The 16,034-nt window shown below is 46.9% G+C and overlaps 1 protein-coding gene across 3 annotated transcripts in view; it reads left to right on the top strand.

Annotated features, from left to right (window-relative positions):
* The window catches only part of COL8A1 (collagen type VIII alpha 1 chain), a 167,555-nt gene that overhangs the window by 142,268 nt on the left and 9,253 nt on the right, over nt 1–16,034 (top strand). For 2 of the 3 annotated variants that reach the window (XM_063956262.1, XM_063956260.1), the window contains one exon: nt 13,247–13,538. In XM_063956262.1, coding sequence (XP_063812332.1) covers nt 13,247–13,538 — 292 coding nt within the window. Of the gene's footprint in view, nt 1–2,438; nt 2,566–13,246; nt 13,539–16,034 lie in introns of those variants that run through there. The other variant, XM_063956261.1, reaches the window with a different exon arrangement.

Below are 16,034 nucleotides of genomic sequence, written 5' to 3'. Positions count from 1 at the left end.
CCTGAACAGCGGCTTGGAGGAAGGTTACCCCATTCCTCCGTACAAAACAGTTTCAATTCTGTTACGTTGGTGGGTTTCCTCACATGAACTGCTCGCTTCAGGTCCTTCCACAACATTTCGATTGGATTAAGGACTTTGACTTGGCCATTCCAAAACTTTAAATTTATACTTCTTTAACCATTCTTTGGTTGAATGACCTGTGTGCTTTGGGTCGTTGTCTTACTGCATGACCCATGTTCTCTTGAGATGCAGCTCATGGACAGATGTCCTGACATTTTCCTTTAGAATATTCTGGTATGATTCAGAATTCATTGTCCCACCAATGATGGCAAGTAGTCCTGACCCAGATGCAGCAAAACAGGCCCAAACCACGATACCACCACAACTGTGTTTCACAGATGGTATGAGGTATTTATGCTGGAATGCCGTTTTCTCCTTTCTCCAAACCTAAAGCTTCTCATTTAAACCAAAAAGCTCTATTTTGGACTAATCTGTTCACAAAACATTGTTCCAATAGCCTTCTAGCAAAATGCAGATGGGCATCAATGTTCTTTTTGGAGAGCAGCAGCTTTCTCCTTCCAATCATGCCATGCACACCATTGTTGTTCAGTGTCCTGATGGTGGACTCCTAAAAATTAACATTAGCTTAAGCTACAGTAATGTGAGAAAGGCCTTCAGTTGCTTGGAGGTTACATTTGGTTCCTTTGTGACCTTGCAAGCTGTTAGACACCTTTCTCTTGGCATGATCTTTGTTGGTTGACCACTTCTGGGGAGGGTAATAATGGTCTGGAATTTAAACATCGAAACATAGAATTTGACGGCAGATAAGAACCACTTGGCCCATCTAGTCTGCCCCTTTTTTTATCCTTTAGGTAATCTCAACCCTTTTTGAACCTTAATTCTTTGTAAGGATATTCATATGCCTGTATTTGTACACAATCTGTTGATTGGTGGAGTTCAAACTCTTTTTAGAGATGCTTTTGTAACCTTTTTAGCCTGATGAGCATCAACAACTCTTCTTCTGAGGTCCTCAGAAATCTCCTTTGTTCGTGGCATGATACATTTCCTTCCACAAACATGTGTTGTGAACATCAGACTTTGATAGATCCCTCTTCTTTTAAAAAGACAGGTTGCCCACTCACACCAGATTGTCACCCCATAGATTGAAAATACCTGACTCTAATTTCACCTTCAAAATGTCTGCTAAGCCTGAAGGTTCACATACTTTTGCCACTCACAGATATGTGATATTGGATCACATTCCTCAATAAAAAAATTAGCATGTCTAATTTTTTGCCTCATTTGTTTGATTTGGTTATTTTTATCTACTTTTAGGATTTGTGTGAAAATCTGAAGTAGTTTTAGGGCAGAAATATCGAAAATTCTGTAAGATTCACAAACTTTCAAGCACCATGTAGATTTTTACTTTGTAGTGATGTCTTTTTCCTGTGGTGGCCAATGTCTTGGGATGCAGGGTGAAAAACTGGGTGTAAGGTAGTCTTTCCTGCAAGGCCACACACCTTACAGTGAGGCCACAACCTTGCAGCCAGGCCACGCCCCCTGGTTTTTTTTTTTTTTTCTGACATGCGCAAATATTTCTGTTTTAAATCGGCATCGGTGGAGCAGCCTGTCAATCAGGAGGTGGCTTGGGGGCATTGTCTGCAACCATGCAGGACCAGTTCTGCACATACTGTACACAAAACGGGTCCTGGATGTGCACAGTCGCTCCATCATTGGGAATATACATAAACCACCATGTATCTCAGCACTTAGATACAGACCAGAGTGTGCTAGAAGCACCACAGCAGAGAGCGACACCCCAGGCAGGAAAGAGGAACTGCATGGGTTTTGAAAGATGCAGGCTGCTAGAATGAACATTATACCTTCCAACATTTTCATAGCCAGCATAGTGTGCCAAAGGTGGTGTACCTTGTGCACTCTAGACCACACATCCTGCACATACCACACACCCTGGTGTATGCTGTTTTGCACTCCCCATTTCTGGTTAAGCTAGGGTTAAATCCAGCACTCTAGCCAGGGCTGTTGGCACTACAGAAGGGGAGACATGTAGAATGGCGACTCCCTGACCATAGATCTAACCAGCCCTAGCAAAGGGCTGGAATCCCTGGGGACAATGAGCCTACAAAATACATTATAGCACTAAGGCAGCTGTTGATTTGGGCTTAATAACATTTTGTAAAGAATAGAAACAATATTGTTTTTTAATGTTGCACCGTTCCGATTAGCCGTGACATGCACAATTACATGGAAGTCAGAACATCCTGGCACTTGGAGAACCAAGTGTCAACACACACAGGCAAACAGAGCACACTGGCACCTGTAAAAAAAAATAACCTAAAAAATATTCTTTAAATATTTTTAAATCATTTATTAACCACACACAGGGCTGGCATTAACATGAGGCAGCTGGGATCTGAGAGGGGGTAGTGGTGGCTGCCTAGTACTAAAATTAAGGCTGTCTTAACTTGCATTTAAACCTGGACAAAGTTTTGCACCAAACATCACTGCATCTGGAATTAAGCCTCGCCCGCCAGCCAGGAGCAGGTAAATTATTTTTATTTCCCTAAAAGTCAAATGTCTGAGGAGCTGGGAAGTGGATACTGGTAGAAGGATGGGCGGAAAGCAAGGTTTGTGTGGAATAGCCATAGTGCTATCAGCACTGTTCTGGTTTTTCCTAGGGGTGCCCCCACTTCTCTAGAGATCCCAGCCTTATGCTGACCAACCCAGGACTGGTTAGTACTATGGCAGTGGAGACCCCACTCCATCGGCTAAATGTAATACCCTACGAGTTTCGGAGGTGTGGGACGTTTGTGTGAGTCTGCCTGCTTTTTTAAAAGCAGCAATCATTTACAGGGCAAATCCAGGTTGGTTTGTAGACACATATGTTCCCCTAACTATAGTGCTACCAGCCCACCCTAGTTATGGCTAGGGGAACACCCCACACTATTTGTAACCACCCCCACAAGATTAGGCTTAAAGACCTAGGGCTGCTTAATACTTATTTTATTTTATTATTTTACATCTTTTCAAAAATAAATAAGAAAAACATGCAAGGATGCACCGTTACTAGGGATCTGTGCACTGCTTTTCACCAGGATGCCTGTCAAGGGCTGGAATTATGTGTTTTCTAAATCTGGTGGTATCTATACATTTAACGGGGAGAAATCAGGGCAGTGTTTTATATTCTAAAGTGTGGTTTATGGTGCGCTTTTGAGTTTAGTAAATGGGCGGGATGCAATGACAGTAGAAAAATGATGTAATCCTGATGAGATTTCAAACCAACCGCTTAGTAAATTATCCTCATAGCCTGTACAGAAAGATAGCATAAAACGGTCTAGCATGCATTACCTCATGTATAAGGCATTACGGAAGAAAATAATTGCATCCTAAAATTGTTTAATGGATGATAATTAGGACAAAGGGAGTTGAGAGCTTGGATATAAATGTAAGTTTCCGGAGAACTTCAGTAACTGCTTGCCCAAGTTTATGGTTCAGTGATATGGTCAGGCAGATAGTGAAAGTCTTGGAAGTAGATTTGAGGGGGGGAGGGTGGATTAATATCTCCACTTCCAGAGCTTTACATCTCAATTTCCAGACTGTGAGCTAATCATGTTCAGGTTGTTAGAGCTCAGTTATTTGACCAAGGGCATCAAGAGCCACGTAAAGAATCCAGAGTAAAATGCTGTCAATTATCTTAACTTTGATTTCCAATCCAGAATAGATTTGCAAAGTTTACTTATAATAATGTGTAACCCACTTTAAAAAAATAAATAAAAAAATCCCAATTAGGGTTCTTTCATTTGTACTGATTGAAAGGGAAATCCAGTAAACTTATGTTAGAAATGTGATTCTTCGACATACTTTCTCCTCTATATAGTTCCCTGGATCTACATTGGGGAATTATTATTCCTGGAAAATATTCCGCTTGTATGCTTTCATTAATCATACTGTTCACTACAGCTGCTTCTGAGCAAAAAGAGCTTTTGGAAGGACTTCTCAGTAAATGTAGCAGGAAACATTCCTCGCTTTATAGATCAGCCTAATCACCGGAACTCATTTAGCTTAAAGTGCAAACAAATGTAGAATATTTTCTAGTATTGGCAAAAGACATGATTACATGGAGTCTATAAAAACATCATGTTTGACCTCTGCTCATCAATATCTCAACCATGTGGCAGTTGGAGATCAACATTGTTATCATTTGTAAAGTTTCTGTGTGATAAGGTGGGCTGCGCGGCTCAGTTTTGTAAATTAAAATGGGTTGCGCATTAGCACAAGACGCAGACACGACTGAGGTAAAGCACACGGTTGCATTTGCGTCCTACTTAGAATCATTATTATACTGTAGAAAAAAATGATTTAATGTATATTGGGCAGAGTTTTTTTTATTATTTAATCTTACATTTGGCTGCCCCCACAAACATTATGGGCACACCTTTATAATTTAAATGGCTAGTGTTGCACTTATTTTTATTAATAACTATCATAAACTGATGATTAAGTGAAACAATTTTCCTACTAAAATAGAATTCCTTCATGCTAGAATGACAGCATCACTGTTATGTGCCTCCTTAACATTCTGAAAGTAAAATAAACAGGTACATATTAAGCTGGGTACACACTTGTATAATCCTCCGGGAATCCAACTCCCGACCAGACTGTTCACACAATCCTACTGGAGCCCTAGGTTGCAGATACATTACTCAATCTTCCTGTTCAATTTTGTACCAGATCTCCAATCACATCTGCTGAAATCATATGCTGATAGGACGGTGTCACCATACATACTCTACCAATCACTGGCAGACCGGCTGCCACTTACAGCACAAAGGCGGTGCTGCTTGAGGCATGAATCTGGAGAATTGGACAGACCAGTCACAGGAGCATACACTCTTCTATATTGTTCGGGAAATTGGCTGTTGGGTCTCCTGTTTTTTAGCAGGTTTAAAAATAGGATTTTAATTACCTACCGGTAAATCCTTTTCTCGTAGTCTGTAGGGGATACTGGGAATCCATTTAGTACCATGGGGTATAGATGGGTCCACTAGGAGCCTTAGGCACTTTAAGAATTTGATAGTGTGCGCTGGCTTCTCCCTCTATGCCCCTCCTACCAGCCTCAGTCTAGAAAACTGTGCCCGAGGAGACGGAAATACTTTGAGAGAAGGATAGATAAGGAAAGTGGTGAGATTACGAACCAGCACACACAGAACAATAGGAAAGTCAGGCTAACCAAACTGGAAACATGAACAGCAACAGCTGAACCAACCAGAATACTTAACTAACAGTGTAGGAAGTACAAAGCACCGGGCGGGCACCCAGTATCCCCTGCGGACTACGGGAAAAGGATTTACCGGTAGGTAATTAAAATCCTATTTTCTCTTATGTCCTTGGGGATACTGGGAATCCATTTAGTACCATGGGGAAGTACCAAAGCTCCCAAACCGGGTGGGAGAGTGCTGAGGTTCCTGCAGAACTGATTGACCAAACTGAAGGTCCTCAGAGGCCAAAGTATCGAACTTGTAAAACTTTGCAAACGTGTTCGAACCAGACCAAGTAGCTGCTCGGCAGAGCTGTAAAGCCAAGACACCCCGGGCAGCCACCCAGGAAGAACCCACCGACCTAGTAGAGTGGGCCTGTACAGATTTTGGAACTGGCAATCCTGCCGTGGAATAAGCATGCTGGATAGTGAGTCTGATCCAGTGTACAACAGACTGCTTTGAAGCAGGACAACCAATTTTATTGGGATCATAGAGAACGAACAGCGAATCTGATTTCCTGTGACGTGCTGTTCTCTTTACATACACCTTCAAAGCCCTCACAACATCCAAAGTCTTTGACGTAGCAGAGGTGTCCGTAACAGCATGAACCACAATAGGTTGGTTGATGTGAAACACCACCTTAGGAAGAAATTGCTGACGAGTTCTGAGTTCAGTTCTGTCCTCATGGAAAATTAAGTAGGGACTCTTGTGAGACAATGCCCCTAGCTCCGACACACGTCTTGCTGAAGCCAAGAGCAACAGTGTGACGGTCTTCTACGTAAGGTACTTTATGTAACTCCTGTAACGGTTCAAACCAGTCCAATTGGAGGAACTGCAGCTTAGACGTTACCCCCTTCCTGGCTTGGATCATAGTCGCGATGACCTTGTCAGGAATCCCTCTCCTAGCAAAAATCAGCCGTTCAACCTCCATGCCATTAAACGTAGCCATGGTAAGTCTTGATAGACGAACGGGCCCTATTGCAGAAGATCCTCGCAAAGAGGTAGAGCCCACGGATCTACGATCAGCATCTCGAGAAGATCCATGTACCAGAGCCTTTGAGGCCAGTCTGGAGCAATGAGGATTGCTTGAACCTTTTCCCTTTTATTCTCTTTAGAATTCTTGGGATCAGAGGAAGTGGAGGAAACACGTACACCAGCTGGTAGACCCACGGAGTTGTCAGAGCATCTACTGCTACTGCTTGTGGGTCTCTCGACCTGTAACAATACTGCTTGAGCTTCTTGTTGAGTCGAGAGGCCATCATGGTAATCTGCGGATATTCCCACAGACGTGTCAACAACCGAAACACCTCCGGGTGGAGGACCCACTCCCCCGGGTGCAGGTTGTGTCTGCTGAGGAAGTCTGCTTCCCAGTTGCCTACTTCCGGGATTAAGACCGCTGACAACGCCACAGCGTGTTTTTCCACCCAGAGTAGAATTCTTGACACCTCTGACATTGCTGCTCTGCTTTTCGTTCCGCCCTGTCGGTTTATGTACGTTACCGCCGTTACATTGTCCGACTGGACTTGAATAGCCTGATTCTGAAGTAGAGATGAGGCCTGCAGAAGGGCGTTGTAGATTGCCCTGAGTTCCAAGATGTTTATTGGAAGGACGACTTCCCGACTTGACCATCTTCCTTGAAACAGCACCCCCTGGGTGACTGCTTCCCAACCTCTGAGGCTTGCGTCTGTGGTTACCAGAATCCAATTCTGAATCCCGAACCTCCGACACTCGACGAGGTGAGAAATCTGTAGCCACAGAAGGGAGATTCTGGCTCTTGGCAACAGACGGATCCTCTGGTGCATGTGAAGATGTGATCTGGACCATTTGTCCAATAGATCCAGCTGGAAGGGCCTCGCATGAAACCTTCCGTACTGAAGCGCTTCGTAAGAAGCCACCATTTTCCCCAGAAGGCGAATGCACAGTTGCACCGAGATCCGGGTTGGCTTCAGGACAGCCCGAATCATCGACTAAATTACCATAGCCTTCTCCAAGGGAAGGAACACTCTCTGAGACTCTGTGTCCAGTATCATTCCAAGGAAAGGAAGCCTCTGCGTCTGTTCCAGGTGAGATTTTGGTAAGTTCAGAATCCACCCGTGATCCAGGAGTAGTTTGGTTGAGAGGCCAATGCTGTCCAACAACCACTCCCTGGACGGTGCCTTTATCAGAAGATCATCCAGGTACGGAATAATGTTCACTCCCTGTTTGCGGAGGAGAAACATCATCTCTGCCATTAGTTTGGTGAATACTCTCGGTGCCACGGAGAGACCAAATGGCAGGTCCTGGAACTGGTAGTGACAGTCCTGCAGTGCAAACCGTATATAAGCCTGATGAGGCGGCCAGATTGGAATGTGAAGGTACGCATCCTTGACATCCAGAGACACTAGGATTTCCCCCTCCTCCAGACCTGAGATCACCACTCTCAGAGAGTCCATCTTGAATTTGAACACTCGTAAGTACAAGTTCAACGATTTGAGGTTCAAAATCGGTCTTACCGAACCATCCGGTTTCGGTACTACAAACAATTTGGAATAGTACCCCTTGTTTTTGCACATGAGGTGGAACTGGAACAATGACCTGGGTCCGTACCAGTTTTTGAATGGCGTCCTGTAAAGTTATACTTGCCTCTTGTGAAACTGGTAAGCCTGATTTGAAGAATCTGCGAGGTGGGAGATCCTGAAACTCCAGTCTGTAGCCCTGGGAAATAAGATCTATGACCCAGGGATCCTGGCATGAACCTGTCCAGATGTGACTGAAAATTTTTAATTGGGCTCCCACCTGCCAGTCTTCCAGGCATCGCGGTCCACTGTCAATGCTGAAGGCTTTGAGGAAGCAGAGCTTGAGCTCTGTTCCTGTGAACCGGCAGTTGCTGGCTTGCGTGGTTTACCTCTAGCACCTCTGGTGGCTGTAGAAGAACCTCTGGATTCGCCCTTAAACTTGGCAGTCCTAAAAGGACTGTAGATTAGGTCCTGAGTAGGCCTTTCTGACTGGGGGAGCTGCAGAAGGAAGATATGTGGACTTACTCGCAGTAGCTTTGGAGATCCATATGTCTAGTTCATCTCCAAATAAGGCCTCTCCTGTGAAGGGTAGGCCTTCCACGCCTTTCCTGGAGACCACGTCAGCAGTCCACTGTCGTAGCCATAAGCCTCTGCGTGCATTAAGCAAGCCTATTTCTTTTATGGCTTCCACCATAACATTCGCAGAGTCCTGTATATGTTGCAGGAGTAAAATAATCTCCCACTGAGGCAAGGTATCAAACCCCTCAATTAGGTTACCTGACCATTTGGCGATGGCCTTAGCAATCCACCCACATGCTATAGTGGGTCTCTGGGCCACCGCAGCAGTATACAAAGATTTGAGTGTAGTCTCAATTCTATGATCAGCTGTGTGCTTTAGGGAGGCTGCAGGCAATACAATTTTCCGTGACAGCCTGGATATCAGTGGATCCACTATCAGTGGATTTTCCCATTTTTTCCTATCCTCAGAAGGAAAAGATAATATCAACCTTTTAGGGATTTGAAATTTCCTATCAGGATTAACCCATGGTTCTTCAAACAGGGTATTTAGTTCCTTTGACACAGGAAAAATGGCTGAGGATTTCTTTTTTATATTAAAATAAGATTCCTCAGTAACCTTAGCAGGGATATGCAGAACTTCTCTGATAGATTCTATGAGAGCCTCTATTCCCTGTGACAGAGTAGCCTCCCCAACCTCTGAGTCCACCCCCCCCCCCCTTATTCCCTGTGACAGAGTAGCCTCCCCCACCTCTGAGTCCACCCCCCCCCCCCCTCCTCTATGTCTGACCCTTCATCATCAGAGGCAGACTGCAGGATATGGGCCAAAGGACATTTTTGCAGACAAATGGCAGGGGACTGAGACGCCGGTTTGGGTATTGAGTCTCTTTTCATAAACAGTCATCAATTGTCTTAAGTATTGCGTCTTTCTCATTGCGGGACAATTTAGTAGAAATACTGGAAATCATTCCCCTAATGGAGTCCAGCCAAGCTGGCTCTGCCCCGCTAACCTGGGAAGGTACACTGCACTGAGTACACTGTAGTGAACCCCCTGGAGAAGAGGAACACTGTGCCTTACATGAAACATACTCTTTGTCTGACATACTGTGACGGTGACCACACACACAGGAACAGGTTAAATGCACAATTAACCCACAAAGAGCCCTTCCAGGGAGACACAGCGATAGTATGGAGCCAGCACACAGCGCCCTTACTGCTAATGCCAAGCTTAGCTGGGTCGCAGACTAAGTTCCCAAAATGGGGACTTAGTACACTAGTAAGCGCTCCCCCCCCTGCTATGACACCCTGGTACCGCTGAGGTAATCTGGAGTCTCTCCGGAGGAGCTGCGCGTCCCTGTTAGTCAGCGTCTGTGTCCACTGCAGAGGGAAAATGGCGCTGGTGAGCTGCTGGATCTGCTCATAGTGAAGCCCCGCCCCTTCAATGGCGCGCGGTCTTCCCGCACTTTTTTATACTCGCTGACGTAATTTTGTGCCTAGAATGGAGTCAACCCCACTTTTAAGTCTGTAATGCCAGTCTGGGTACTGTGTACACATATAGCGTACGAAGACTCAGTTCACTTCCTCAGAAGCCATGCGTCTGCACTGTGTACTGAGTCTAGAGACCCAGCCGCCCCCCTGTAGAAGCCGTGCGTCTCCGTACCCTCATGCCGCCATAATGGCCGGCGACCCACTAACCGTGACGCCGGCTTAGTACTCGCCACTCTTCTATCTTCTGGCTCTGTTAGGGGTGGCGGTGTGCTGCGGAAATGTACGCTCGCCGTGGTGGGGCTTGCGAATAGTTCCCTCAGGAGCTAGTGTCAGGAACGGGACCATTAACCCTTCAAGAGGTTGGGCCGTTTCCTCCCCCCAAAGTCCCACGAAGCAGGCAGGCTGGTGCCATCCAGTCCTGCCTGAAAATAACAAACAGATAACATAAATGCAGAAAACTCTTCTGGAGTTTCCAGCGACGTGACCGGCTCCTCCGCGCACATTTTCTAAACTGAGTCTGGTAGGAGGGGCATAGAGGGAGGAGCCAGCGCACACTATCAAATTCTTTGGGTGAGATTCAAATGATATATCACGCCCAATTTCCTTTCTAAAATGATCTCCGTTATCGTGAATATTGCGCCCATAGTAATCAGGTTTAGGTGTGTAAAGGGTTGGGTGCCTCGCTACTCCGGAGGTAGTGAACTGAAATAATGATACAATATCCCTGAGGACAGAAACAGAATGGGTGTGGAAATGGGTGAAAATAATTGAATCCCGCTCTTAAAGTGCTCAAGGCTCCTAGGGGACCCGTCTATACCCCTTGGTACTAAATGGATTCCCGGTATCCCCAAGGACGCAAGAGAAAAATCTTTTCACACAACCAGGATTCAAATGAAACCAGGAGGTCTTGTGAGTGTACACACTCTACCATACTATGTATATCTATATATAAAATACAAACTACCAGCTTATTAGTTACAATGACCAAAATTCTTTTACAATTTGGGGCAGATGTATCAAAGCTGGGAGAGAGATAAAGTACCAACCTATTAGCTTCTAAACTGTCATTTTTCAAACACAGCCTCTAACATGGCAGATAGGAGTCGATTGCTTGATACTTCATCTCTCTCTAGACGCTTTGATAAATCTGCCCCAATGTTACACAGCCACTATACACACTAGTTCCTCTAGCTAGCATCTCATAGATAGATTCCCAATGATCAGTATGCCATAAAGCCCTAATGAGCAGCACATCTCAGAGTTTCTGGTGCTACTCAGTCCTGGGCTTCTCTGTATAGCTCACATCATTTCAGTCCTGAGCTTGCCCATCCTCATCGTTTGTCTCCACAGCATTAATAAATATGTAGCGCTAAAGCCAACTCATAACCAACTTTACAATCAGTCGGACAGCATATACACAAGTCTAAATCACCTGTAGTCAATCAGGGGATTACAATGTTGACAAGAATGTACCAATCAGTATCTAGAGAGAGGATTCAAATGTTTAAAGAGCTAGAAGGTATCTTTACCCAATGATAGTATTCTGATATGTGCAGAACTAAAATCACCAGTACTCAATCAGGTCATCAGAGCAAACCCAAGGCTATACCAACCGATAGTCACCTATAGCATTATAATGTCTACCAGGCTAGACCAACCAGTATTAAATGAGAATATTAGAATCCCTACAAGTCTAGACTATCCAGTATTCAGTGAGTTGAACGTATGCCTGTTTCTTTAGAGTTTTTGCACTGCGTGTGCTACAGAACCGAACCAAGGGCCTGATTCAGTAAGGACTGCAAATTCTGCTAAGTAGCAGAATTTGCAATCCTAGTGATTGCATGCTGGTGGCCGTCCATCACAGGGCAAGGCCGCCCAGCATGCTGACCGCCGCTCCTTCCCCCTCCCCCGATCAAGCAGAAATTGCCATCGCACCGCAATTTCTACTTGATAGCAGAAATTAGGGTTGCCTCCTGCTTGGCTGCGCCCACAGGAGGCCCTCCGCGATCTTTCTGATCGCGGCAGCTGCGTGTGACGTTATGCAGCTGCCATGCTCACGCCACGCCCCATATTTCGGTAATGCCGCCCCCATTTCTCTGCTTCCGCAATGCTCTGTCTACATCTAGGAAACGGAACGTTGGTGCCCAACCCCCCTATTGACAGGCAAAGGCGCCCGCATCCTTTGTAAATTTTGCGCTTGGATCGCTTATTGCGATCCAACCAGAATCAGCCCCCAAGTGTATACAAGTACGGGCAATGCAGAGTTGTACACTGGTGCTGTAATGTGGCATCCCCACGTAGGCAATGTTCAGTTAGGGTGCGTCAACGGTACTGAGCACTATGCTGAGTTGTCCAGGAACGTAAATATGCCGGTGGTCTGAGGTATCTTCTCACCAAGGTTAGGGCTGGTGCAAGTGTGATCTGATAATGATGATGGGTATCTAGCCAAGTGTACAGATGGGGGCGGTCCACTTGCAAACTCTGCATACAGGGTTTACTATATATCTATTTAGCCCCATGCACATAATGCAGGAACAATTACTGTTGACTTAAATTCAATTGTGCATCAGGCCCAAATGCAGTACTACTAGAAACCACGTCAGGGATTAGACGCCACTGTGTGTAGTTAGTCTCCCAGTATACTTAACTGAAGAATATGAAGACTGACCTGATTTAGTCATTGACTATAGGACAGTAGCTCTGGTGTGATAATATTTCTCATAGAACATTTGCACAGGAAGGCATTAGGGTGGCTGACTGTATGACTTGGTGCATATGGCTGTATTTAGCATTAAGCACAGTGGGGATCATTCCGAGTTGATCGCTAGCTGCCGTTTTTCGCTGCGTAGCAATCAGTTAAAAAAAGGCAAAACTGGCATGCGTATGCACCGCAATGCGCACGCGCGGTGTATGGGTACAAAGAGCATCGCGGTTTTGCACAGGTTCTAGCGACGCTTTCAGTCGCACAGCTGATCGCAAGGAGATTGACAGGAAGTGGGAGTTTCTGGGTGTCAACTGACCGTTTTCTGGGAGTGTTTGTAAAAACGCAGACGTGGCTGGGCGTTTGCTGGGCGGGTATCTGACGTCATTACCGTGTCATGCGTTGCATCAATCATCGCACAGAATAAGTAACTACAGGGCTGGTCTTGTTTTGCACAAAATGTGTTTGCAGCTGCTCGGCTGCACAGGCGTTCACGCTCCTGCAAAGCGAAAATACACTCCCCCGTGGGCTGCGACTATGCGTTTGCACGGCTGCTAAAAGTAGCTAGCGAGCGATCAACTCGGAATGAGGGCCAGTGTTCTTACATTTATATACAAGGGAGTTTAAACTGCAGCTCTTATACCTACAGGCATTTTTGCAAAAAGAACTGAGGAAATAGGTCAAATCAAAAAATATGTAACTGCTTAGTAAATAAACATTCTTGTTTTTCCCCAGCTTCCATTATATGCTATTATCTGTCATTTTAGGTTATGGCACTACCGCTGCGTCCTGCACAGGAGCTCCCATTATTATCGGTCATCCTCCTTGGTCTGCTGAGTTTTGGCAATGGAGGTGCCTATTATGGCATGAAACAATTACCCCCGCAGATTCCACAATACCAGCACATGGGGCAGCAAATGCATCACATGCCGATTGGAAAAGATGGCATGCCTATGGGGCACATAGGAAAGGAGAAAGCACACATGCCGCATTACGGAAAGGACATCCCACAGATGCCGATGTTTGGCAAAGACATGATTCCAAGAAAAGACAGCAAAGGTAAATTTACCAAGTTCTATCGCATGAAGACACAAAACCATATGCCAATCATGGCATTATTAGAAGCAGAAGTATTTTATGATGGCTTCATGTTATTTTTCTACTTTCATCATATACTAGGTGATTCGTCGCGCCCTACGGGCGCTCTTCACTCCGTCGTAAGGGGCTACGCCCCCTTAACCCTTTCACACCCTTGTGGCGTGGAATATTTTTATTATATGGAGTATTACATCCAATCATAATTGTGTGAGTGATTAAATATTGCACGGACAAAGGGCGTGCAATGGTTAAGGGGTGGAAGCCCCTTGCAACGGCGTGAACAGCGCACAAAGGGCCTGGTGAATCACCTAGTAGGTGCTTTGGTTGGGGAAGTAGGGGGTGCGGGGAAGAGGCGGATGGGATCCTGGGGTGCCACGGGAGTGGTGGTGCCGCAGGTGGGGGAGGGTGCGTGGGTGCTGCGGGTGCTGATCCGGAGCCGCTTCGGGTGGGGGAGGAGCAGTTGCGGGGTTGCCCCGGGTGGGTAGGGGCGGATGCGGTGGTGTGGCGGGAGGTACAGGTGCGGGGTCGCTGCGGGTGGGGGAGGGGGTCCGGAGCTATCGCGGGTGCTGGTGGGGGAGTGTGGGGGTGCCGCGGTTGGGGGCCGGAGGTACTGTGAGTGGGGGAGGGGCGGGTAATGCTTATCCTGCTTCTCCCCCTGTCAGCAGCTAAGCTGCTGTCCTCCCTTTGGCAGTGGCTCTCCCGGAGACTCGCACAGCAGGCAGTCATTATTGTTTGCGCCGGTGTCCCAATGCGCCGCATTACAGGGAAGATGTACGCAATAAACTACAGGTCCCAGCAGCCCTAAGGGGCGGAATGTTTTGGTGCTAAGGGCTGCTGGGAGCTGTAGTTTATGTAGTGCGTCTACTTCCCTGTAATTCGGCGCGTTGGGACACTGGTGCTAACAATAGTGACTGGCTGGCAGAACTGAGTGACTGGCTGAATCAATGTAAAAGGTGAGAGTGCTGTGCAGTGTCAGTGACACTGCACACAGGGCCGGCGCTAGCCGCTCAGCAAAGGGATGCAGTGCAGGGAGGCGCCAGGAAGGAGAGGCGTTCTCCTGTGCATCCCTGTGCTGAGCTTCTGCTGCTATCCCTGCTGCTGCCGGCTGCTGTCACACATGCAGCGGCGCTGGAAGCACAAAACCTTTTCTCCCCCTTGGCGCCGGCAGCACAAAGGGACCTCTCCCCCTCGGCGCCGTCAGCACAAAACCTCATCTCCCCCCCCCCCCCTCTCCTGTGTGACATTCAGTGGCCCGGAGGGAGCCAAAGTGGGTGGAGCTAGATGGGAGTAAGGGGCGGAGCTACACGGGACCATGCTGCAACAGGAGGATGAGCTGCTACAGCTTCGGCCAGCCAGACTTCATTAGATAAGTTTCTGGAAAGAGAGTGAGTGTGTGTGTGTGTGTGTATATACAGTGTATGTGTATACTGTATATAATATGTGTGACTGTGTATGTGTGTAATGTATGTACAGTATGTATGTGTGTGTGTTTGTATATATATGTGTCTGTTGTGTGTGTATGTGTGACTGCTGCATAATGTGTGTAAGCGGCACTGGTACAGAGGGCGTTATGTGTGTAAGCGGTACTAGTAGAGGGGGCATTACGTGTGTAAGCGTCACTGGTACAGGGGGCGTTACGTGTCTAAAAGGCACTGGTACAGAGGGCGTTACGTGTCTAAGCGGCACTGGTACAGGGGGGGGGTGACATGTGTAAGCGTCACTGGTTCAGGGGGCATTACATGTATAAGCGTCTCTGGTAGAGGTGGCATTACATGTGTAAGTGTCTCTACTACAGGGGTCATTATGGGCGCTGTGCGTTTGTAAAGTATGCGAGGGTGCAAATTTATAGTTTGCAGGGGGGCGCTGAACACTCTAGCAATGGCCCTGACTGCACACCCACTGCACTGCACAGCACTGTCACCTTTTACATTGATTCACCGTCCATACATTACCCTCCACGATATCACCCTCTCTATCCGCTACATGAACCATCTCGGGGCTTCCAGGCCAGCAGGCCAGGTGCTGTGTTGCGGAGTCGGGGCCTCTGGGGATCTGGGTGCGGGTGTGGTGGGGAGGCACTTCTGTGAATATCACATGCAGAGGAGGCTCCAGGGCTCAGAGAGTATGCGGCGCAGGGAGGCCTATGAAAGTCTTCCGCTGCGCTGCTTTCATACACATCTATGCCGGTGGCCGCAGCAGCTTTTGTTCCACCTGCGGCGCGGCTAGGGAGTGGGGATTGTTGCTGCCGGAGGGGGCAGGTGGACTGGCAGCAAGACATTGGTGGTCATTCCGAGATGATTGTTCGCTAGCAGTTTTTAGCAGCCGTGCAAACGCTATGCCGCCGTCCACTGGGAGTGTATTTTAGCTTAGCAGAAGTGCGAACGAAGGGATCGGAGAGCGGGTCCAAAAATATTTTGTGCAGTTTCAGAGTAGCTTCAGACCTACTCGGCGCTTGCG

This window comes from Pseudophryne corroboree, chromosome 2, assembly GCF_028390025.1.
Source record: "Pseudophryne corroboree isolate aPseCor3 chromosome 2, aPseCor3.hap2, whole genome shotgun sequence".
In the NCBI taxonomy this organism is placed as follows: Eukaryota; Metazoa; Chordata; class Amphibia; order Anura; family Myobatrachidae; genus Pseudophryne; species Pseudophryne corroboree.
This window is presented reverse-complemented; position numbering and strand designations above follow the sequence as displayed.